At 45.6% G+C, this 22,589-nt stretch overlaps 6 protein-coding genes across 6 annotated transcripts; 3 read left to right on the top strand and 3 right to left on the bottom strand.

The window, feature by feature from the left end:
• Positions 1-218: 218 nt before the first annotated feature.
• N7495_006815 (synembryn) lies at positions 219-1,951 on the bottom strand (the record flags this gene model as incomplete). The annotated part of the gene is made up of 7 exons (XM_057209466.1): positions 219-318; positions 373-1,202; positions 1,252-1,371; positions 1,425-1,583; positions 1,637-1,713; positions 1,772-1,846; positions 1,924-1,951. The coding sequence occupies 7 exons, from the start codon at positions 1,949-1,951 to the stop codon at positions 219-221; spliced, it is 1,389 nt and encodes a 462-aa protein (XP_057063240.1).
• A 670-nt stretch (positions 1,952-2,621) lies between these two features.
• On the top strand, positions 2,622-7,985 carry N7495_006816 (uncharacterized protein; the record flags this gene model as incomplete). The annotated part of the gene is made up of 4 exons (XM_057209467.1): positions 2,622-4,143; positions 4,199-5,559; positions 5,621-5,893; positions 5,949-7,985. The coding sequence occupies 4 exons, from the start codon at positions 2,622-2,624 to the stop codon at positions 7,983-7,985; spliced, it is 5,193 nt and encodes a 1,730-aa protein (XP_057063241.1).
• A 370-nt stretch (positions 7,986-8,355) lies between these two features.
• Positions 8,356-9,946, top strand: N7495_006817 (transposase; the record flags this gene model as incomplete). Its single annotated transcript, XM_057209468.1, has 5 exons — positions 8,356-8,782; positions 8,819-8,979; positions 9,025-9,160; positions 9,227-9,613; positions 9,669-9,946. The coding sequence occupies 5 exons, from the start codon at positions 8,356-8,358 to the stop codon at positions 9,944-9,946; spliced, it is 1,389 nt and encodes a 462-aa protein (XP_057063242.1).
• A 1,345-nt stretch (positions 9,947-11,291) lies between these two features.
• N7495_006818 (D-hexose-6-phosphate mutarotase) lies at positions 11,292-12,362 on the top strand (the record flags this gene model as incomplete). The annotated part of the gene is made up of 3 exons (XM_057209469.1): positions 11,292-11,534; positions 11,599-11,919; positions 11,976-12,362. 3 exons carry the CDS (start codon positions 11,292-11,294, stop codon positions 12,360-12,362), a joined length of 951 nt encoding a protein of 316 aa, XP_057063243.1.
• A 329-nt stretch (positions 12,363-12,691) lies between these two features.
• N7495_006819 (fungal specific transcription factor domain-containing protein) lies at positions 12,692-14,516 on the bottom strand (the record flags this gene model as incomplete). Its single annotated transcript, XM_057209470.1, has 5 exons — positions 12,692-12,892; positions 12,943-13,449; positions 13,515-13,872; positions 14,086-14,398; positions 14,450-14,516. 5 exons carry the CDS (start codon positions 14,514-14,516, stop codon positions 12,692-12,694), a joined length of 1,446 nt encoding a protein of 481 aa, XP_057063244.1.
• A 4,553-nt stretch (positions 14,517-19,069) lies between these two features.
• On the bottom strand, positions 19,070-22,524 carry N7495_006820 (uncharacterized protein; the record flags this gene model as incomplete). The annotated part of the gene is made up of 6 exons (XM_057209471.1): positions 19,070-19,089; positions 19,142-20,496; positions 20,715-20,810; positions 20,918-21,757; positions 21,827-22,391; positions 22,440-22,524. 6 exons carry the CDS (start codon positions 22,522-22,524, stop codon positions 19,070-19,072), a joined length of 2,961 nt encoding a protein of 986 aa, XP_057063245.1.
• Between the last annotated feature and the right edge of the window lie 65 nt (positions 22,525-22,589).

Genomic DNA, 22,589 nt, shown 5'->3' on the forward strand with positions numbered 1-22,589 from the left:
AGATAGAGGTGGGGACGAGGATGCTCTGCCCCGCGTACATGATTTTTTTTCAGCGGGCGGTGAGGGTACTGCCTCCCTGCATAACGTCATCGTTCCTGATCGTTCTAGAAGGCACTAAATAGAAGTCCAGTCGCACATATTCTGAATATTCTTAATAGTTACATATGGTATAGACTGTTTAATATGATGGGTGGAAGGTATTAATGAGTAGCAAAAGTTTAGTCACTGTCGGCATCGTCAGACAGTTCTTCAAATCTTCCCTCACGTACGGCCTGAGCCACAGGATTCTCCATAGTCAAAATTCCATTTGCTCTTGCCCTAGATAAATAGTGAGTAACAAGGATATATCAATAATTATAGGGAAACACTCACCTCTCAAACAGCACAAACAGCCTTTCTGCTTCTCTCTCCTTCTCCTCATTAGTCATAGGTGGTCCTGTATCTTTGGGCTCTGCGGCCCAACGCTGTCCAGTGACAGGGTTGAGTTCCGAATCTAACCCATCAGACTCGCTCGAATTCTTGGGCATCTCTAGCCCACGAGATGCCAGGAATCCAGCTGCGTAACCGTAACCAATCCTTTTTGTGAGGGTCTCAGGGTCCTTGTCACATAGAACGAACATGAGTTCGGAAATTGCGACTTTGAGGTTCTCGCAGTGGCCAGTTGAAAGTTTCAGAAGATGGGATGCAAGAGCGTCGGTATTTCCGATCGGCTGACTGCGATCTTTGTCCTCGGGCAAGAGGAGAGCATCCATCCGCTCGCGAGGGCCATCGGGTGCAAGCCCACGTAATATAATAAGTGAGTGCAATATGGGGATCGCCTTCTCCTCCAATTCCCGAGGCCCATAAACGAATATAGCTTGGTCAAGGATCTTGACCAAACTTTCCACGTTACAGTTGGGGTCGGAATCTGGGAAAAGGGTGCTCTTTTCAAAGTATTTGCCCATTCCGCCTTCAATATCAAGGACGGACAGAGAATTGATCAGAGCACTCAGCAGCCCTTCTAATGGGTTTTGGGGAATAACAATGTGATTGATTATTTGGAAAATATCGGGGATCGACGGCGAAAAAGCAAAGGTGACGTGGGAATGGATCTTGGAGATGTTGAAGACCAGCTTGAGAGTATCGGTAAGTGCCAATTCATCGATTTGAGGCAAAGACTGTCTCCCAGGCTCGGAGAATTGTTTTGCGTGCCTTGCCAGTTGCTGTACTGATCAGTATGGATACATTCAAGGGTTTCAAGTAGTCGCCTACATAGTTGACATTATCAGCCAATGAGTGATTATCTATCAGGTTCTTGTAATCCAGGTCGGTGTTGTAGGTCGATAGAAACAGGATTCGACTTGTGATCATCTCATCTTCTGAGTTGTTGGTCTGTAATGTCAGAATTAGTATTTGTCAGAAGTAGCAACCAAAGGTATAAATACCTTGAGTACCTCTGCCAGTTTTCCGGCATATCCCGTGTCTACGAAGACCTGACGCATACTCTCATCGAGGAGAAGAGCATTGGCAATGCATCGCAAAGCAGCACGTCGCTCGTTGACCGTCTCACCCTCGACTCCATAACGCGCCAATATTCCGATACCCTACGTAAGACGTCAGATCTCCTCGTGCAGCTTAAAATCCACTGGGCGCATACATCACTAGAATATATTGGCTCGGCATTATCGGGACTAGTTCCATGTTGGCGCAGTTGAAGAAGACTTTGAACTCGTTCTAGAAGGAAGGCATCTTGTGAGTACAAGATCTCTAGTTTTGTCAGATAGGGACTCACGCGCCGATATCAACTGCTTCTTCTGAATGTCTTGTTTGAGCGTATCTAACAGTTGTGTGACATCTTGTAACTTTGCTGTAACAAGAGAAAGACATATGAGCTTTATTTCTTCGGACCTCGTTCTGGATTGTTCGTGGTCTGGTCACTCATACCTGCTCCCTTAAGCTGTCGCAACGCCATGGTCGCTTCGTACGGAATAAAAGCTCTTCAATTGATCCAACAGAAATGATGAGAGGTTGAAGACAGTGCAAGAAAAACCTCTAAATAAGCGACAGAAACGACGAAGTGACAAGAACTCAGGAGAGAAAAGGAAACGCGGGGAACCATGGAAATCTTCGCAGGAGAAGACCCCGACGACCCCACTTGAGCTCGACTCTTTATATATGTATGTTTTGCACTGGAATAGATCTTAAAATTTTCACATAGTGTACTTGGTATAATTTGTTGCTTATCAAAACGCCTGAATTATAGACAGGTCAATATTGTCCACCCCGTTGAGTATACTTTTGATGGATAGTTCCAGTACAGAGTGCAACAGCTTATAATCTAAAACCTGTTGAGTATTTACCTATTTAGCTAATTAGATCAAAATAATTATCAGCTGACTGAATATAAAGAGATGAATACATTGGTAACTACAGAATAAAATATGCCTTGGTGCCTGAGGCGTGAGGCGAAAACGCGACCACTTAGTACGCGATGTCGCGGAGCGCGTTTCGCATTAGTTTTCACAGGGTCCCACTCTCCGACTTCACTATCGTCGTTCAGGGACCAACCTCCATAATTTGCTCGCCAAACAGCAATGGTCCCCGTTCCCATCCATTCACCTCACTTTTTCTCTTTTTAAACCATGGTGGAGGAGATTCTTGGGCCACTCCCTGCTCGTCCACCAACACCTCCACGGCCTGGTTCACACTTCGATAATCCTACCAATTCGCCCGTCCAAGTCCAAACCCCAGGAAACGAACCCTGTACAGAGTTCCCTGGTGCTACTCCATCAAGTCGCACCTCCAAACGTGTGAGCTGGGCGTCATGGGTTGCCCGCGCCATCGACGAGGAAAATCCTCCGTTTAAGAAAGACAGTCCGTTCAAGGATAGCCCTTTTAAATCAATTCTGAAGGAAACCAGTTCTCCGATGCCTGTGTTTTTGCCTACTATTGATAATAAACTCACATCTCTGTCTCTCTCCATGCTTCTGGAATCTGTCATCCAGCAACTTGCTGGAGAAAATGTCACCTCCCGTGTGGATGCATACCTGCAATTTTATAACGCACTTCGGGCATATGAGGAGTTACCACCACTGAGGAACATTTCAGAAAAGCTCAACCTGATCACAGACTTCATTCAGCGTGACGTGAGTCGAAACTCTTTGACCAACATACCTCTCGACAATAATCTTGCCAACCATGCTTTAAAGCTATCAGCTGTAATTGTCTGGCATCCAAAGATTACGCCAGTTTTATCTGATGAGTTCAAGACTTTCCTGATTGAACATGCAACCTTCTGTATTCATGAACATAAAGTGCCCAAGTCCGTTTTGACACATTACATGAATATCCTCTCCACCCAGACCTTCGGCTCCCGAATCATGACAACCACGCGCGTTATACGCCTACTCACCGCATTAAGACACATCACAGAGTTTGTCACTGGGAAATCGATCGTAGTGTACCGATTGAACATATACTCGCGTCTTCTTTTTCAATGCCAGTCTACTTTCGTGGCTCAATCTCCGTTGTGGGCGGAGCATCTGATTTTTGGCCTCCTTCATCACATCAAAGATACCCGTCAGAGAGCTATCACATTAGGCCTTCAAATATCTACAACTGTAGGCCCAAATCATACATTGTCGATGTCCATTCGTGACGTTTTCAATCAACCGATTCAGAACGGTGGCAAATTGGCGAGCGAGATTCGAGAGCGAATGTCAAGGATGGTAACAACACCGGAAACTGGTATTCATGTCCCACAAATTTGGGGCGTTTTGATACTTCTACTCAGGAGCAAGACCCAGAGCTTGGATGAATGGGAGTATTTCAAGGATTGGATTCTTCTCCTTCAAAAGTGTTTCAACTGCAGCGATACTGCCATCAAAGCACAGGCCAGTGTAGCCTGGAACCGCTTTGTTTCCGCTGTCAATCCAAATGAAAAAACAAGTCCGTCCTTGATCAAGATGCTCGGCAAGCCAGTACTTTCCCAGCTCGAACGCAAAAAGTCGGATAAGCCCATATCTGTGCCCAGTCAGCTGGCTCTCCGGAGCTACTATACCCTTCTGTATTACTGCTTTCGACCCTCATCTCCTCCCAAGCACCTTGATCTTGTTTGGGATGAATTTGTTGCGCTCCCCTCTCCCCGCATTCTCGACAGTGCCGGTTCTCAGCGAGAGTGTATCGCGTGTCTTGGCCAGTCTGCTTTGGAGTGCACAAGCCAAGGCCTGGTCAGAGACCCGAGTATATAGCAGTTTGAAAATTGAGGCCGAAGAACTTTCTCCCCTCGACCCCAAGTGGGTGCGCTCAAGACTACCCAGCGTCTTGAAAGTTTTTGAGTGCATTTTCAGGTCCTCTATTTGGAATCAAGAGAAGCCGGAGAAGTCTAATGTTGCTGTGGCATGGAACAATTTAGCCAATGCCCTATGTACGGCCTCAAGCAAAGAAATAACCCCCTCAGGAGAGTCTATGCAGGCTGCGGCTAGTATCCTTGGGCTTCTGCACTGCATTTGGATCACAGGACCTGTTTCTCTGAATGCTACTGGGCACGGCTCAGCTAATGCCTTTTTTGAGAGATTTCAATATCTGGCCGTAACAATTATCAACACGATCGGAAGCCCTTTCACCGAAAAGTCTGTCTTAAAAACCGCTGACGGAAAGTTTCGAACTGCCAGTGCTTCAGCCCGACGCGAGCTGGACGAAGGTAGAAATTTGAAGCCTTCCATTCTACATCTTCTAGAGATGATGACTAGCACTTCCGTGATCAATGATCCCATTCCATCCTTTGTACGCTTAATTGATGCGACCATTGAAGCATCATGTAAAGGAAGGATCTCACGTGGGTCTCGCCTGGAACTTTTACAACAAGTGGCAACGTTGAGTTGGCCTTCTATTGCCGAATCAGTCGACAATACCGTTTCATCCGGGGCAATCAACAAGTCGCCCCTTTCTGCGGCACTTTGGACATCCACCGCTCGTGCATCTGTGGATGCGTTACAGTCATTCCCAATTGAGTCTACCAGAGAGCGTGATGGGTCTATTTCCAAAGACTATGACAACGTTCATAAGATTCTGTTTTCCGGTCTCCAAATTGGGGTTGTGTTTCACGAGTGGTCGAAACTCCTCGAAGTATTCGTACGCGTCGCACGAACAGAGAAAGGAGTTGATGCGCTGGGTATCTTGATAATTGAGCCCATAGCTCAAAGTATCTCTGGTGTTCAAGTGAAGGATGCATATTTACCGCTAACATCCTTGCTTGGCCATGCTCTAACTGAGCCTTTACAGGGCTTGGGAGTCAGCAATGGCCAAATTGTTATGGAGGAAGCAATATCTTCGTCTTACTGCAAACTTCTGGAACAGATTGGAAGAACTCTCCAGCTAGCATATGCAACCCTCCATTCCGAACACAATTCATGTCTCGCTATTTTCATCGAATGTTTGACTTCCTTCCTGAACTCTGTGTCGCCATCAATTCGCTCCCATGTTCTGGATACCCTTCAGGGCTCATTATATCATTGGGTAAATGATGAAGACTTCAAACTTGATGTGAAGAAAGGTGTTGATAGTCGCATTTTGACTGCAGTAAGTTTGTGCAGGAAGGAAAAGATTAAAATAGCCAATGTAGATGCTGACTGATTGATAGTGCCGGGCCCTTACATCAACCGTTCTCACAATTTTACAGACATTTGTGGCCAGGGATTTTCAATCCCTGCAGAAATTTGAGATCATCATTTGTGCTGGTCTGGGGTCATCCGACATCTCCCTAGCAAATAATTTCGTTGATTTCTGGGTTTCTAGGGTGAACGACTTCAACGAGTCAGACCACTTAGCTTATTCGCAGAGCCCCACGGCGAAACAGTTCGCGCAGGTTCCTGAAAGACTAAAAGCCACGGTCATCCATGAAGCTAGTACTCTGGTAAGGCTTTCATCTAATTCTATGTGGTATTTTTTACTAATCGGTGGTCGTTTAGAATGCTTCCATTCCATCCCTAGCTGTGCAACAGCAGACTGAACCATTACCTGCCCTACCTCCTACCACAGCCTCCGTTATATCCACAGCGAATGACCGTCGCCAACCGACCTCATCACCTGCGATCGAAGTTGCTGAAGACTCAGCCGTCGAGGCTGCAGAGCCAGAGCCACAGTTCCCGATAAGCACCGACCAAGAAGAACCCGAGGACGCTATAAATCCTGAAACTTCAATTGTATCCCTACCTAGTACTCGACGCGATGTATTTCGAATGATCGAAGCTATCGGGTCATCTTCACCTGCATTAGGCTTCGATACCCCAGTACACTTGAGAAGGCTTAACACTTGGCAGTCAGCATCTGAGGTACCTTTGACGCCCACTCTTGTACCGACTGAAACGGAGGAAAGCTTCATCGGTTCCTCTCCTACTCCTGCAACCAGGGATCCAACTCCCATGGCGTCGACAGCTGCGGTCAAAGATGTCGTGTTGGAAGATACCCCGGATATTCCATCTTCGCCACCTTCAATGACTTCCCGTTCCCCAAGCCCTAGTAAGATGTCCAAAAGGGCTAAGAAGCGGCTTGCAAAGTTGAGACACTCCAACTCAAATTCCTATGCCGCAGAGCAACTCCCCCTCAGCGGCCCTGTTCACTTGCTCACACCTACACAAAAGAAGACACGAGGCTCGAAGATCAGTCAGGTTGAAGATCAAAGTGAACGTACTTCTACCTTGCTAGTTGATGAAAATGTTCCTAGCCGACGCACTCGGTCAGTTCTGAGCCAGAGCACTGGAAATAATCTGCATAATGCGTTAGACACGACAACAACTGCATCAAAAACAGATACACCCAAGAAGACCAACGTCCCAGCTTCACAAAACACTCAAACCAAGCCGGAGACGAGAAGCAGCAGAAAGAAGGAATCGCTAAAGCCGATTGAAATCGATAATGATCAACACATGGAAAAATCAATAACTCCCACGCCTGCTGTCACCGACGATGGAGGCGATCTGGACGGTGATGATTTAGAAATGCAAATTGCATCCCAACTTGGGCAAGATCTTGATTTGGAGCTTGATCTCGGCGATGAAGCGCCCGCTTCACAGTCTCCAGAAAAGGTCAATTCACCTCAATCTACGAAGAAGCGAAAGCGTGACGATGATGTCCAATCCGTTCCCACAACGGAGAGACGTCGTTCAACCAGACTTTCTACTGTAAAGAATTTGCTTCCAATCGACATTGAAGATTTGCACGCAGCAGAATCCCAGGATCCCGCAGATGTCGTTGAATCTTCCCAGGTTGCTCCCTCTACTCAAGCTTCCACCACGCCCCGACGCTCTACGCGCAATTCCCAGCGTAAAACCCACGAATCACCTGCAGCTCTAACACCTGATATTGTCGTGGAGAAATCAGCTTCGCAGCCACCATCGAAGAGGCCACGCAACAACCTGAATATTGATGAATCTTCCAACCTTTTCGTCGCCGAGGAGACACCAAAGCGAAGTAGCGTCACTCCCAACTCCCGCCAAAGACGGTCCTCTCGAAAGAAAAATACATCTCGGATTATGCCCTCCCAGGGAGACTCAGCTGATGATACTGCTAAGCCTGAGGTAGGCTTGGTTGAAGAGGAACAAGTCAATCAGGCCCCTGTCCACGGTCCAGTGACTAATACCAAGGAAGTCAACTTGTCTCTTGTTTCCCAGGAAGAGGTGACCACTGATTCTCAGATGATAGAGGCTCTGACATCGACTGAGTTCGTCGCTGATGCCAATGACAAAATGGATACGCAAGTGAATCATTCCACCGATCAGATCGCACAGGTCAATGATGTCGCCACAGCAGGCGTTCAAACCGAGTCAACTGAAAGTGCCAACTCTGAGATCAGTGACAGCGATATTTCTCAATCTCTGAAAAAACTGTTGGGCAACATGGAAACGGCAAGCATTAGCCCAGAGTCCCTCCGGGAGATTGATGATCTTCTTTTCAACATTCGCGTGGCAGTACACGATGCATCACGTCGACACCACAATTCCGCATAGCGATGGAGTTTACATTGGATCTTTTTATCTGTAATCAACTTTTTTGCCGCACCCCTTATTGGCTCCACCCTTGTGTCTATTCCCCAAATGCCCCAAATGCATAAACATGTCAACAAAACCAACAGCGGCCATTGCTTACTCTTTGTATTTCGGAATGGTGTTTCTGGGTGAATTTTCTTTCGTGAGATCATACTGTATCAATTGACATTCGACTCTTAGGAGAATTCGAACACAGCCCAATGTTTGAGGATTCAATGTCTGATTTCTAAAAGAAGTATTGTAAAGACGCCACCGTAACTCTCAATCTCCTAAATTTCCACCGCAACTCTCAATTCTGAACACCTATTTAAAGCAATATCTTCCAGTCACCATGTCTCAAATTGAAGAATCTACTGAATCCCGCCTCTCTAAGGCCCATGAAGCGGCTAAACGTGAAGAAACCCCAAATATCTCGAAGATTGCGCGTGATTATGGTGTTAGTCGACATACCCTCTCTAACCGCCTCAAAAAAGGGGCGACCGCGAGATCTCAACGAAACCCAGCCAATAAGGCTCTAGATAATGTCCAAGAGGAAGCTTTAGTACGCTGGATTGATCAGTTGCATAATTGGAATATGCCGCCAACACCTAAGCTAATTCAGGCATGGGCAAATCGCTCGCTCAGAGGTGCTAGCCATGTTGGTCTGAGTTGGGTGTACCGCTTTATTAAACGTCTTCCTGAAGAGCTACAGCTAGCTCTAAAGAAGCAATATACCAAAGAATCAAAGCGAATTCAGGCTGAAGATCCAGCCGAGCTAGGTCATTAGTATGATCTACTTGAATGCATTCTTCGAGGTGTGCCTTCGCGGTTGATCTATAACTTTGATCAGTTTGGCTTTCGACCTGGCGAGGGTAAAATCCAGGTGGCTAGTAGGAAGAAGAAGGCTTATCCTGATCTTGAGACTGAAGGAGGTGAAAATGTCACTGCGGTTGAGTGTATTGCTGCTGATGGATGGGTGATGGATCCGCTCTTTATCTTTAAAGATAGCGTCTTTACGTAGCCTTCGTTCGATGAAGATTTACCACCGAATATGATGATTAAAACGTCCCCGAATGGCTGGATATCTGATGAAATAGCCTTACAATGGCTAGATTCTTTTATTAAGGCTACGGATACACCTGATCGTCTGAAGAAAGGTATGTTTTACTCTTATTCTTACTCTTATTTTTGGTCTTAGTCTTACTCGTATTCTTTATATATAGGAGAGACGCGTGTCCTTATCTTCGATGGCCGTGACTCGCATCTTACTCTTGAATTCCTGCAAAAATGTGAAGACTATAAGATTATACCTTTTGGTTTTCTACCATATTCGACGCATCTTTGCCAGCCACTTAATGGGAAGCCATTTTTCAGCTACAAACAACATCTTCGATTGCTTAATGATGATATCTCTTATTGGTCTGGCGCGTCCATGACGAAAGCTGAGTTTCTACGGGAAACTCACCCTGTACGACAAAAGGCCTTCAATCCACAAATCATTCGAGACTCTTTTGAAGAGCGTGGTATCTATCCTATGGATAGTAATAAGGTCTTAAGTAAGCTCCCTAACCAGCGGGATATGATATCTAGGAACCTTATTATTACTGAAGGTAAGTAAGCTCCCTAACCAGTGAGATGCGATATCTGATCTTATTATTATTGAAGGTGGCCTTACTGAACTCCCTGAAGACCCGGCACCATCTCCGTCAACATCGTCATCTAGTATTGAACATACTCCTCCGACAACCATGGCAATGCTTCAGGAGAACCAGGAGATGCTACTCGAGAATATAGATCTTCTTACACCGAAGCTACAGAGGTGGCTTACACGTCTCTGCAATCTCTCCCGATTATTCCACAAAGAGCTTCTATTGTTCAAAGATATAGTTGAGCATATTATGGATGCGCAAGAATCACTCCGCCACTCAAAAACTAAACAATAGGTTAAGGGGCCACCGCTTCAGGATACTGGTATATTAAGTGTAAGTGGTGCAAATCGCGCAATTATAACCAGGAGAGCTACAGAAGATGCGGCTAAATGGAGGAAGTGGGTAAAGGAATGTAAAAAAAGATATGGTCATGAGCCACTACAACAGGATCAGAAGGAGGTTGAGATGGAAATAGAGGAAGAAAAGGTGGAAGATAGACCAAGAAGACCTGACGATCAGTCCTTGATAGTGGCGATAGAGATAGATATGCTATATTTTGAACAGATGCAGCGTCAATATATAGAATAGGTAAATAAGAAGTTACGGTGTGTTTTTTTTAAAAAAAAATTGAGGGTTACGGTGTTATCTGTGACGGGTGTTAGGAGTGGACGTTAGCCTCAAGTCTCAACAGCATACTCATTATCGGATACTCGTTGATGTACCGACAAGTATCAGGGTTCTCAGAGGTGTGCTCAGTTCTTCCTAGTGAGCAAAAGCAGCAAGGGAGTGAACACTGCCAAGGACTGGCATAGGTACTGTATACATCTATAGGCAACATTCATGATATCAAACGAGGCGGCACGCCATCAAAGAAGTATTTTAAAGCAAAAACCTTATGGACTTTGAACTAGCTTGGCGTTTACATCATTTATCTGTGCGTTGCCATCTTCTCGAATCATAGTAAACCTCGAGTGCTGCAATTTTCGCTACTAAACTAGAAATCGTCAGACAAGTCCAATAATGACTTCACCAGCGAAACAACACTCCATGAAAGCGACTTCTACAGGGGGACGAGATAGCGACACAGTTACTAGCTATCCGAACTATATTATTGATCCCACATTTGTGCTTCAGAGTATTGCGGGTAATCATCATGTCAATGTTCCTGCCGTCGCATTGAAATACTCGGTTATCAAAGGGAATATTCCGAAGCTAGACTTCACAATCCTGAGCAGGTATAGCAGAATGTGCAGACGCCTAGATGGCAGTTGACTGAGGAAGATATTCGTCGCATCGAGGAGATTTAGAAGACGGGATAAAAGGGTTGATAAAGCTCTAAAAGTCTTGTGATCTGGCCCAGTGATTATCCAGAGTATACGTGCATCGGGAGTGCCGAGACCACATCATATACATGATTAATTATTTCTGAAGCCTCAATATTTCATGAATCAAGTCCAAATCAACTGAATCAACTAAGTTCAAGCGAAATATAAAAGTTATCGAAATTATAAAAATGTGATGTATTAATCGCTGACGTTGTGATTGTTTTGGTTGTTAGTTCAAGTGGGGCCAGATCCCCGCCATCGATCTCTCTCACTTCTTTCCTTACTCAAGGTCTCCTCTTCCCTTCACAAAAACAATGGTTCGCGCTCACAAACCCTCTGCTATCGGAGTGGGTGAATCCACTCCACAGCCCATCCTTTCTGTCAAGGATGGTATCGTGGAGGTTACCCTTCCTTCCGGCGATTCCCTTACAATTCACCAGTATGGCGCTACTGTCACCTCGTGGAAGTCTCAAGGCCAGGAACAGATTTTCCTGAGCCAGAAGGCTCTTCTCGATGGCTCAAAGCCCATCCGTGGTGGCATCCCTCTCGTTTTCCCTGTATGTGAAGCATCTTGTCCCAATAGAAGCAGAGTCGCGGGGAAGCTAACTGCGTTTACATTAGGTTTTCGGACCCCCACCAAAGGATCATGCAACCTCGGCCTTGCCGCAACATGGCTTTGCTCGTAATTCGAACTGGGAATTCTTGGGCAAGTCGTCGGCGGAATCAACCGAGAGCCGGGACAAGCTGGCGGTGAAGCTGGACTTTGGTCTGTCGCACACTATGTTGACGGAGGGGTTCCGGAAGGCATGGCCATATGAGTTTGGTCTTGTTTACAGTGTTACTCTCAGCGAGGGTACATTGAGCACTTCAATCCAAGTGCGCAATGAGGGCCAGCAGAACTTTGAATTCCAGGTCCTCTTGCACACTTACCTGAAGGTCGAAGTATGCATCAAAGCTATAATTTATATACTTCATTCGGTTCTGATCTCGTGAAATAGGATATTTCCGATGTCCGCGTGAAGGGCCTTGACTCCAAGATCTACATCGATAAGACCCGCAACGCATCCTCCCACACCGAAACCTCCTCCGCGCTGGCAATCGCCGAAGAAACCGATCGTGTCTACAAAGATCTTGACCCCACTGTTCCAATTGTTGTGTCTTCCGCCAAGGATGATAAGCCCTTTTTCTCAATCACTCGTGAATCTTTGACTGATGTGGTGGTCTGGAACCCGTGGATTGAAAAGGCTAAGGGAATGGCCGACTTTGGCCCGGATGAGGCTTACAAGAACATGATCTGTGTTGAGGCCGGTTCGGTCTCTGCTTGGCAGACCCTCGAGGCTGGAGACTCCTGGGAAGGTGGTCAGAGCATCAAGTCGCGTCTGTAAATAACTATTTTTTTTTTTTTTTACATTCACACTCTGCTCATCGGCCCCTCCTGTTCTTGTATACCCGACGACGTTAAGACAGTTTCTTTCCCAAACTCCAAGATCAACAGGACTTGATCTACAAGATGTATTAGCACCTGGGCAGGATCTATGCTAACAAAATAACATCAGTTGAATGGATTTTCTACATCCTGAAATACTTACCATGTATTTCCCATTTTTTCTTCTCACGCTCATAAATCTTCCTTATGTCTTGGTGGTAAATAAACATTCTGAACATTGTAAAAATATCTCATCTAGTATACATTAACTTATTCCCCATGTCCATTCTATAAATTGACATAGTCAAGACACATCTCATCCAATTCTAGCATGGGATAATAAGCTTGGGCGAGATTGTTTACAGTCATTAAGCTGTGCAGCACGTCTAGTATCTTAAGTAGCTGCGGGCGTAGGGACTCGTTCATCTCGGGATTTGCCAAGATGTACTCGGCACAGAGGGAGAGAGGAATCGGCATGAAGGGATGCGTCTGAATCATTAGTGGTGTGTTTGAGCAAGTTCATGGATAAGGAAATGTACCTGAAAATGATTCAATTGTGTAAGAGCCTCGACCATCAGCCGGATATCCTTGGTGGTTGCTAGTGAAAGCTGTCTATACTCCATGACCAGTCTATTCCACTGCTCTGTCCCGGGTGGAAGAGACTGAATTAGGTTGTTCAAAAAGAGGATGTTTGTCGTGGTAATCAGCATGACAAATATCAGCATTGGATCCGACAATCCTGAGTTTGATTGTTCTCGCCATGATAGGGACTGCAAGTGTGTTCGAAGAGTATTGTCTAGCCATTGGTGGCGCTCCCAGAACTCTGAAGTTGCGTCGCCATAGACATTTTTGACCTGAGAGCTGTTTTTGTGCATGAGACTTCGGCCCCATATTGTGGCGACGATGACACATTCTGTGAGAGGACAGGAGAATTTGTAGCTGATTTGTCCAGTATCAGTCACGCCGATGACTTCGGACAGGAATGACATGACGACCGACTGGCTGCTTTGAAATTTGTCCTCGGGGGCTGGGAGTCGAGTAAATATCTGATCATCCATGTCAATCATTTCAACCTAGCAGCAGCTGCTAGAAAGACTGAGTTATTAAATACCTCTTGCTCATTCAGTGTCAAAGGCAACCCTTTCTTGACACTCACAAACCGATCGATCATATATGCTACCCAAAACGTTCGTCGGCCAGTCTCTGCTTCGACAAAATCCTTATCCTTTATTGCCGAGCCAGTGCTATCGATTTCATATAGACGCATGAGTTGAATGTAACGAAAAGCGCGCCCAGCACTGACAAGTCCTCGCTGATATCGATTGAACATAAACTCGTAGGTGGACAGCAGTATCCATGCCTGTACTTGTTCGATATGTGCTAGGTCGATTATGGTGTCGTCCGAATCCAGTCTTTCCAGCATCTGTCGCGTGTCACGGTATAAGGAGTCGCGCTGATACATGAATTGGCTGGATTGAGAAGCAGCCATGGTCCACATGGCGTACTGCAGACACTTTTGCGGCTGGCTTATATTTTGTTGCCTTGACCAAGATAAGTAGCGGCGTTTGTGGATCATGGGTGCAAAGGATTGTACTCGATCAAAGTATAGCTGATCTCTGCTTTTTCCGTCAGACTTGCTGAGCAGACTAAGCGCTTGAAATAATAGATTATTTGAAACTTACAAGTCCTGTCGGGCTAAATCAGTCACAGGAAGATCATTAAGTGTCCAATCTAGACTCGGCTCTATAGGAGCCACTATATCGAAAGGATTAACCTTGACATTGAGTGCGGTTGGTTTCAAACCCATCGGTATCGTCGTCGGCATGATGAGGTCATCCATAGCGTCTTGTAAAAGATCTTCATCATCATAGCTGCTGCTAGTGCTCCCGGTACTTTTGTGACGGTTCGTGCTACAGCTACAATTCCCAGAGCTTGGTAGCTGTATGACTCTTTGACTCGTCTTTTCCTGCTCGTTCAGTCGGCTTTCCAACGCCGCTAGACGTATTTTCAGCACTAAAATTCACTGAAAGTTCTAACTGAACCCACCAAGTTGATTTCGCAACACTCTCAGATGGCCTTTCTTCGGACCGCGAGGAGGGCGCGTGGTACGCATGCGACAGGGTATTTCTGCCTCAGCACAATTGCCGCATGTAGGCTGTTGCCTATCACAACGCAGCTTCCTTCTTCGGCAGTCATCACACGCGGATCCAGGTTGCTGTCGTGAATGTTCACGGCGGTTTGACATTTTCCAAGCAGGAATACCACCAAGGGAAGAAAGCGGATTCCAAGATTGCAAGTGGATGGAGAAAAGAGCAGTGAGATACATTGTATCTGCAAGTATCTATTTATCGCAGGACGTGGCCAAGAGGTCTTACATGTTGGAATTCTTATCCCGAGTCTATATTCCCGATTGAGTGGGCGTATGCAACCATGCCTAGATACTCCGTCCGTGGCTTACTCACCTACAGTCAGCGTCTTACATTCCTCCCAAGAATCCCCCTTTTGATCTGGGTTCCCCGTTCGGGCGTGGACCTGAAGTTGAATGACTGGGGTATTGCACAAAGCTTGATTACAATACACTGTAACACTGCAGATAATTTCCACCAAATCCCCGCAACTCCATGAGCCATATGCATAATCTGCCTGAAATGTCAAGTTCCGTCGTACTCGGGTAGTTCTCAAATATGGAACACCCCCGCCCGGGCTTTTCTTTTGCTGATCATTTTTGCCTAGGTGGTCTGATATCCAGTGTTTCGGCTTCTTGATCGGCATTCCAATATTGAACCACCGTAGAGAACACTGTTGTGAATCTCTCACTGTGTTCCAAGGTTCTACGCAGGCTCACATGTATATGCGTTCACTTGATATTTGATTTAACCCTGGTTCCCTTCAGTCTTGGTCAGGCTAATTCCACGAGGTTAAAGTGCACAAGCGTCTTCTACTTTAGGGCTGAGACCCCACCAAGACTGGAAAGAAAGACTTGAAGTCTCCCTCTAGGCTTTATCGCAAGTTCAAACTACTCATGCAGATAAGCATACCCACCTGGACAGATACGAGCTATGCAACCTGGATCTCGACATTTCTCACCAAGATTTCTTATCTTACTTTAAACCTTTCTGGCCTGGGCTTAGACTAAACGTCGCTGAATTAAACACCTGGGTAAGATAAAGAGAGCTAAAATTCCTGATTTCCAAGGTTGCCACCTTATATTGCCAGACCATTTAGCTCAGGAACATAGCTGGTAAAGATACTTCTGAAGTTTGATGAAGAGCAGCACTTGCTTCGTGAAGCTAGGAAAAGACTACATCCATTGCTTTTTCCCTGATTAGAACGCCTTAGTGCGGTACCTTTGAAACTGAATGTCTGCATGACTCTCCAGATGATCCCTGTACCGCCTGAAATCCAATCATCCCGGCAGATATTAGTGTTCATCTTATCTGTAACTTTCTATCTTGTACGACCACTGCAAAAGTTCGATGGAAAATTACGTCTATTCCTAATCAGTTTTAGATTCATTTTGATATGACTTATTCCTCTAATGGCTCCTTCACTATTGATGGTGTAGGCGAAAAAATGAACAAAAACATACAACAGTCAGGATTCGCATGTAGTCACCGTACTACTAACTGACGAGCGGTTTAAACGCAGACAATAGTCGTCGGGTGAGCAATGGGTGAGCGCTGCTTTAGCTTCGCGTGACTGAAGAAAAGTGTGTGTAATCGACAGTGTGAAAGCCGAGCGCCGGGTGAGATTGGATAATCTCAGCTAAGTGATTACTGCACTAGGGTTCGGGAATGAAAGTCAAAGAGTGAAGAGGTAAATCTGATTTTGAATACTATTGTAAGACAGACAGCCTGAGTGCTGGACTTTGCTCGTCACAACGGTTTCAAAGAGAAGCCTAATAGTGCCAACGGCAATTGGGCCATGACGGGCCTTAACGAGGCTCTGGTTCCGTTTTCAGGAAGTGGGATAACTCACTTGTATCTGATAGCTTCAATACAGTTTCTGATAGCTTCAATGTAGTTTCTGTTAATACCTTAAATCAACCTTGTAGGATAACTGAGAGAAACAACAATCGAGCCTATTTCATATCTTTCTGGAGTGAGCTATTTGTTTTTGCTTGAAGATGATTATCGCCAATATTCACTAATAAATGTATGTTAAACTCATGATAAACCCTTGGGCAATTCTTTTGTTATCATGTAAGTACTCAAATTCCCTCCAGTACTTCCTTGAAGATAGTAGCTATGTTCGCTTCACTAAATCGTAAATTTCTTGCGGCACATCCTAGAGTGATTACAAAACGTTCATATTCATAAACCAAGTTGGTAGCCTCACAAGACATAAATTGATCAGCTAGAGATATGAAGCTCTTGTGAGCCATTAGTAGTTAGTCCCCAAGAGGCTGCGTTACTCCTTCATCTTATGCAGATACTTGTTGAAAGTGCTGCCACTTTGTAGCCGTCGTCCATAAGACAAAATTATCCGTCCTCTGCGGCCAATGAATTACTACTAGAATTACTAGCTACGAATTCTCAAATGGATTTAGGATAATCAGGTTGGAACATTAGTGTAGAAGCTACAACAGCGCGAAGGAATTCGCCTCTAACAGGGGAATTGGTGGAAGAGAAATCACACTTGGTCTACGTCAAGCTCAGATAACCTTAGAAATTAGTAGAAGTTAGTAGAAAGGAAATCCCTTTTTTATCCTCGGCCAACAATTTTCCAAAGTTCTCCTCACGCTCGATTTCGTCGTCGCAACTCTCCTTCTCAGAGAGTCTTATATTATCAAAAGTTACTGCGGCATCAAAATAAATACAGATAATTCTGCCATTAAACACAAGGGTACGCTTTGGATAGACATCATCATGAGGAGTCCTAGCATTGTAAATCTCTTGCAACCCTGAACCGCGTAGGAAATCAGTTCTAAAGAGTGATTCACAGAATTCAGCTCTTCGAAATTTATTAAGTATTCAGGAAGAATGGCCTGCGGCTAGAACTCGTCTAAGCTATAATTTTCAAGTGGCGGGTCCAAAGCAAACGCGTCGACTCAATCAAGATAACCATAAGATATAATTGGATTTCCATGATTACTCGGTGTATGGAGTCGTATTGTATAAGTCATATTACAAATTGTGCCGGCGTGGAACTTTTGCAACGGTCTTCGGTCCCTAGTCTAATCGGTAAATGCTACAAGGTCACTTACATGTTCGGAGGTCAATGGCTTGGATCTTGGCCTCAGTTTTTTCAAGCCCCTCTTTTCCACTGATAGATATAGCACACGTGCAGAAGTTCGGGCTATTAACCACTCCAGTATCGATTGGAGCTTTCGATCACTATATTAAATGATTGCCCGGGTGGTTAACGGGCCATTGTTACCGAATAAACGCCCAATCTGACGCCCAAGTGCATGTCCCTGGGGTCCACATGACCTGATTGTTGAGTAAGAGAGAACGACAGAAAAGCGGAAATATATGAAATATACTACAGTTTAATACTAAGATACTACTTAGTATATGATCTCTCTTGTGAAACTCTAGACAAATTTCAGGAACGTTCTTCTTAAGACGTTTGTCCCTTTTAGTTACTCCACAAAGGAAAGTTCTCGTTCTCGGCCCGGTCCGCCCATGACCATCAACACAACATGCCATTTCAAGCCTTGTGAGAAGAAAGGTAAAGCTAAGTGTGGAATACTCAAAACTGACTGGCTATCTCATAACGGAATGGAGATTTTAGACTCGACATACGGTGCAGGGTCATCTAATCTCCGGAAATTTCTAACAAACCACTTTTTCCAAGCCCCGTGAAGAAAGGAACCAGCATAGCGGGGGACTTGCCGATGAAAATAATGATCAAAACATGTAGTATGTCAGGCCCTTAGAGATACATGATTGATTTCCATTATCGTGAGTCCTGGTCTTCCCTAATCAAATAATGTGCCTACCTACGTACCGGATTTCCTATTCCAGTTCTTGGTATACCCCTTCCTTGTTTAGTGCTCACAATTGCCGCTTCTGCTCACTGGGCGAGCTGAGTAAGAACCTCAATAAAATGCAGCACACTAGTCCATTCCTTTCCTCCATAGGTTGTCTACATCACCTCATCAATAATTGTCAAGTTTCATGGGAAATGTAAGTGACTCTGGCTTTCGTTGTTCCTAGTAGCTTAGTTGTCTGGAAGACTCATCTAAAAAGCGCGGACGCTCACTCTATACCAGCTAGGAGAAACAAAGAATGCAATCAAGTCCAAGGATAATAGATTACGTGTATAGTATCTTCTAGATGGCTGAATGCTGGCTGCTCTAGGCGTATCGATATATATATATTCATCTCACTATATGCTTGAAAATCGTAAAGGTTAATTATGTCCATTGGGTGAAAGGCACCGAGGACACCTGCCTCAGTACATTTTTGAGTGCTTAGAGTGTGGGCTATTGACGACGAGACTTAAAGCAGAGGAATGTGAATTTGAGGTAATATTAACACTAATCAATGACTAGTGATGCGGTTCTAGTGGTGAGCGCGAGAAATATGATACGACCTGAAGAGCCGGCGATCGCCAAATTTGTTGCTGACATAGCAAATGCAGAAGAGTAGGCCGGTCTGTATTCCATAGGCAACCATATGATGTTGACTCCATTATAGGTTATCCATGAAAAGTCATCGCTTAAGCCATATCCATATTGCCTAGGAACTGAGGTCAAATCATGAGGCATAGAAGCCAAAGAACCCATCGAACCCATGTCAAATGTACCGTTATCTGTCAATAGGCGATTCAAATCAAATTTATCTAATTGAAGGGGACTGATTAGGCAGGTAGAGAGGCTCTGGCCGGTGGCTGGATCCCAGATCCTGACCGTCTTATCCTCCGACTCTGAAGCAAGTTGGCTTCCATCATGCGACCAGGCAACCGACCAAACCGAACCACTATGCCCCTCGAGAGTGGATAGGCTCTGGCCAGTGGTTGGATCCCAGATCCTGACTGTCTTATCAGAGGATGCTGATGCAAGTCGGCTTCCATCGTGCGACCAGGCAATCGAGAGGACCCGGTTACTATGCCCCTCGAGAGTAGATAGGCTCTGGCCAGTGGCCGGATCCCAGATTCTGACTATCTTATCATCCGACGCTGATGCGAGTCTGCTTCCATCATGCGACCAGACAGTCGAGAGGACCAAGCCACTATGGCCTTCGAGAGTGGACAGACTCTGAACGGTGGCTGGATCCCAGATCCTGACTGTCTTATCAGAGGATGCTGATGCAAGTCGACTTCCATCTTGCGACCAGGAAATCGAGAGGACCCAATCACTATGACCCTCGAGAGTGGACAGGCTCTGACCGGTGGCTGGATCCCAGATGACTATCTCGGAGGATGCTGATGCGAGTCGACTTCCATCATGCGCCCAGGCAATCGACCACACCGAGCCACTATGCCCCTCGAGAGTAGATAGGCTCTGGCCGGTGGCCGGATCCCAGATTCTGACTGTCTTATTAGAGGATGCTGATGCGAGTCGGCTTCCATCATGTGACCAGGCAACTGAGAGGACCGAACTACTGTGCCCCTCGAGAGTGAATAGGCTCTGGCCGGTGGCCGGATCCCAGATTCTGATTGTCTTATCAGAGGATGATGATGCAAGTCGGCTTCCATCGTGCGACCAGGCAATCGAGAGGACCCAGTTACTATGTCCCTCAAGATTAAATCGGCTCTGGCCGGTGGCCGGATCCCAGATCCTGACTATCTTATCATCCGACGCTGATGCGAGTCTGCTTCCATTATGCGACCAGGCAATTGAGAGGACTAAACCACCATGACCTTCGAGAGTGGACAGGCTCTGACCGGTGGCTGGATCCCAGATGACTATCTCAGAGGATGCTGATGCGAGTCGACTTCCATCATGCGCCCAGGCAATCGACCGTACTAAACCAGTATGCCCCTCGAGGGTGAATAGGCTCTGACCGGTGGCTGGATCCCAGATGACTATCTCGGAGGATGCTGATGCGAGTCGGCTTCCATCATGCGACCAGGCAATCAACCAGACTGAACCACTATGCCCCTCAAGGGTAAATAGGCTCTGGCCGGTGGCCGGATCCCAGATTCTGATTGTCTTATCAGATGATGATGATGCAAGTCGGCTTCCATCATGTGACCAGGCAATCGAGAGGACTGGACCACTATGTTCCTCAAGAGCTTGAAGACAGGGACTCCAATTGACCTCTAATAAGGGATCCTTCAATACCCAATCTGGTCTCTCTTTCTGGAAAGATACTCTGGTGAGGCTCTTTATTGGGCTAAAGATGAGAGCTGAGCAATATACTTGTAGAGGGCTGCTCTCAATTGCTTTCCTATGATATCGAATGAACCTAGAGGCGTCTCGAACTCGATGTAATAGGGCTTCTGGCTCTCTTCCCTCCTATTAAAAGGCGTTCTTAGTTAAAAGATAAGATTATCTATATATAACCGCTTACCTTTATCAAGGCCTCAAGCCTTTGTATCGCTTGGATACCATCCGAAACACACCCTAAAATGCTAAGAGCCTCAAGCCAGTGAAGGAGTTTCTGTTGTAGAAACGCATCCACGCGACCCATATCATAAAGGCTAAGCTCAGGAGTTACATTACGCTTGCTGCCTTGGAGATGGTCCACCCAGTAGATACACGAGTATTCTACCGCTACTAGTGGATCTGGGCTAGGTTTGCTGATATCTTTGGTGGGGAATCCAGGTAATCTGATGTTGTAGATATCACGACGAAGTGCCTTGAAAATGACATCGAGAGATCGCGCGAAAATCATTTTGTGTTTAGCTTCTATACCTCCGGGGGATATCTTATCAAGTGCTTCCTTGAGTAAAAATTCCTTTGCGGACTGATGGATAAACACGATAGTATGTTCCCGTAATATTAGAAACGATCCACAGATTGCGATAATCTCCTTAAGGAGAGCATGGTCATCGTTGTCATCATCCGGTAGTTCAATAAGGGAAGTCAGTTCATTTAGCGTGATAGGCTGAAAGACTGTCAACATGATTTCCAGTATTTGCATACAGAGCTCAGCATCTTCCGACCCGCAAACCTGGTCAATCATTCGACTGTATAGAGAATCTAGCCCAGGAGGAAACAATTTAAGCTTCTTTAGCACATGTGTTCGTATCTTTCCAAGATTTTGACACACTAAGGCCACCCATAGGAAGGTGCCTTGCGAGTTTGATGATAAATAGCGCTGAACAGCATCCCGAGTTGTATCGCTATACCTTTTAGCTTGCGCCAATACGCGAACTTTATGTTGAATGAAATAATTCACAGCTTCAGACACAGACGCCTCGTTCAGCTCTAATGAAACTGGAGATAGCTGGGCTGTAATGCTAAGTTGCTCAGTTATTTCAGGCCAGTTACGGCTAGAAACAATCCATTTTATCTGTAAATTGACTGACGACTCCTGAACAATAAAGTCTAGAAGAGAATCAAGCCCATTTATGCACTCATCTAGAGCATCGATTACAAAATAAGTCATTTGTAAGGTCGGGTCTCTTAGAATATCCCTGAAGATCGTCAAGAGTGCATTCCATGCATTGACATCCTCAAACAGGGCCTTCCCAGCATTGTCGTACCGAGCTCGCACATGAGGGAGGAGGGAGGGATGCTTTTCAATAAGTAAATATATCAACCCCCGTAGGACAGACGTTGCGCTATTGATTCGCATATCAGCAGCCTGACAAAAAAAGAACGAGATATTGGCATTTTCCCCATATAATCGTGTCAACTCTTCGATGACACCACATATAAGCATCGTCTTGCCTTTGCCAGGATCACCTCTGATCCAGAGGAGACGATTTTTTCGGCTATTTTGCCATTGCTTGAATTCTTCGTTTTCTAGAATCCAGCGATATGACTCTTTGAGCAGTCCCCCTTTGGTCTTCTTGATCCGTTCTTTATCATCGAGAGGATTGGTTGTACGCAGATCCCGAAGGCATGCTTGGTTCAGCGTTTCCGGTTGTACTAAAGCCGCTTTAGTCACGTTCTATTAAGGTTATATCTTCAACTTACCAAAAGTGACATTCTCAACATTACCGTGAATCACTCCTGCTTGGAATCCAGAGTTTATACCACCATGGGAAATGGCTGTTGCCATAATTATAGCCCGATGGGTTTTAAGCGGGTAAGCCCACGGTTGAATCTCTAGGGTTCCAATACCCC

This window comes from Penicillium taxi, assembly GCF_028828555.1.
Source record: "Penicillium taxi strain IBT 34144 chromosome Unknown utg000004l_segment0_segment0, whole genome shotgun sequence".
Taxonomy (NCBI): domain Eukaryota; kingdom Fungi; phylum Ascomycota; class Eurotiomycetes; order Eurotiales; family Aspergillaceae; genus Penicillium; species Penicillium taxi.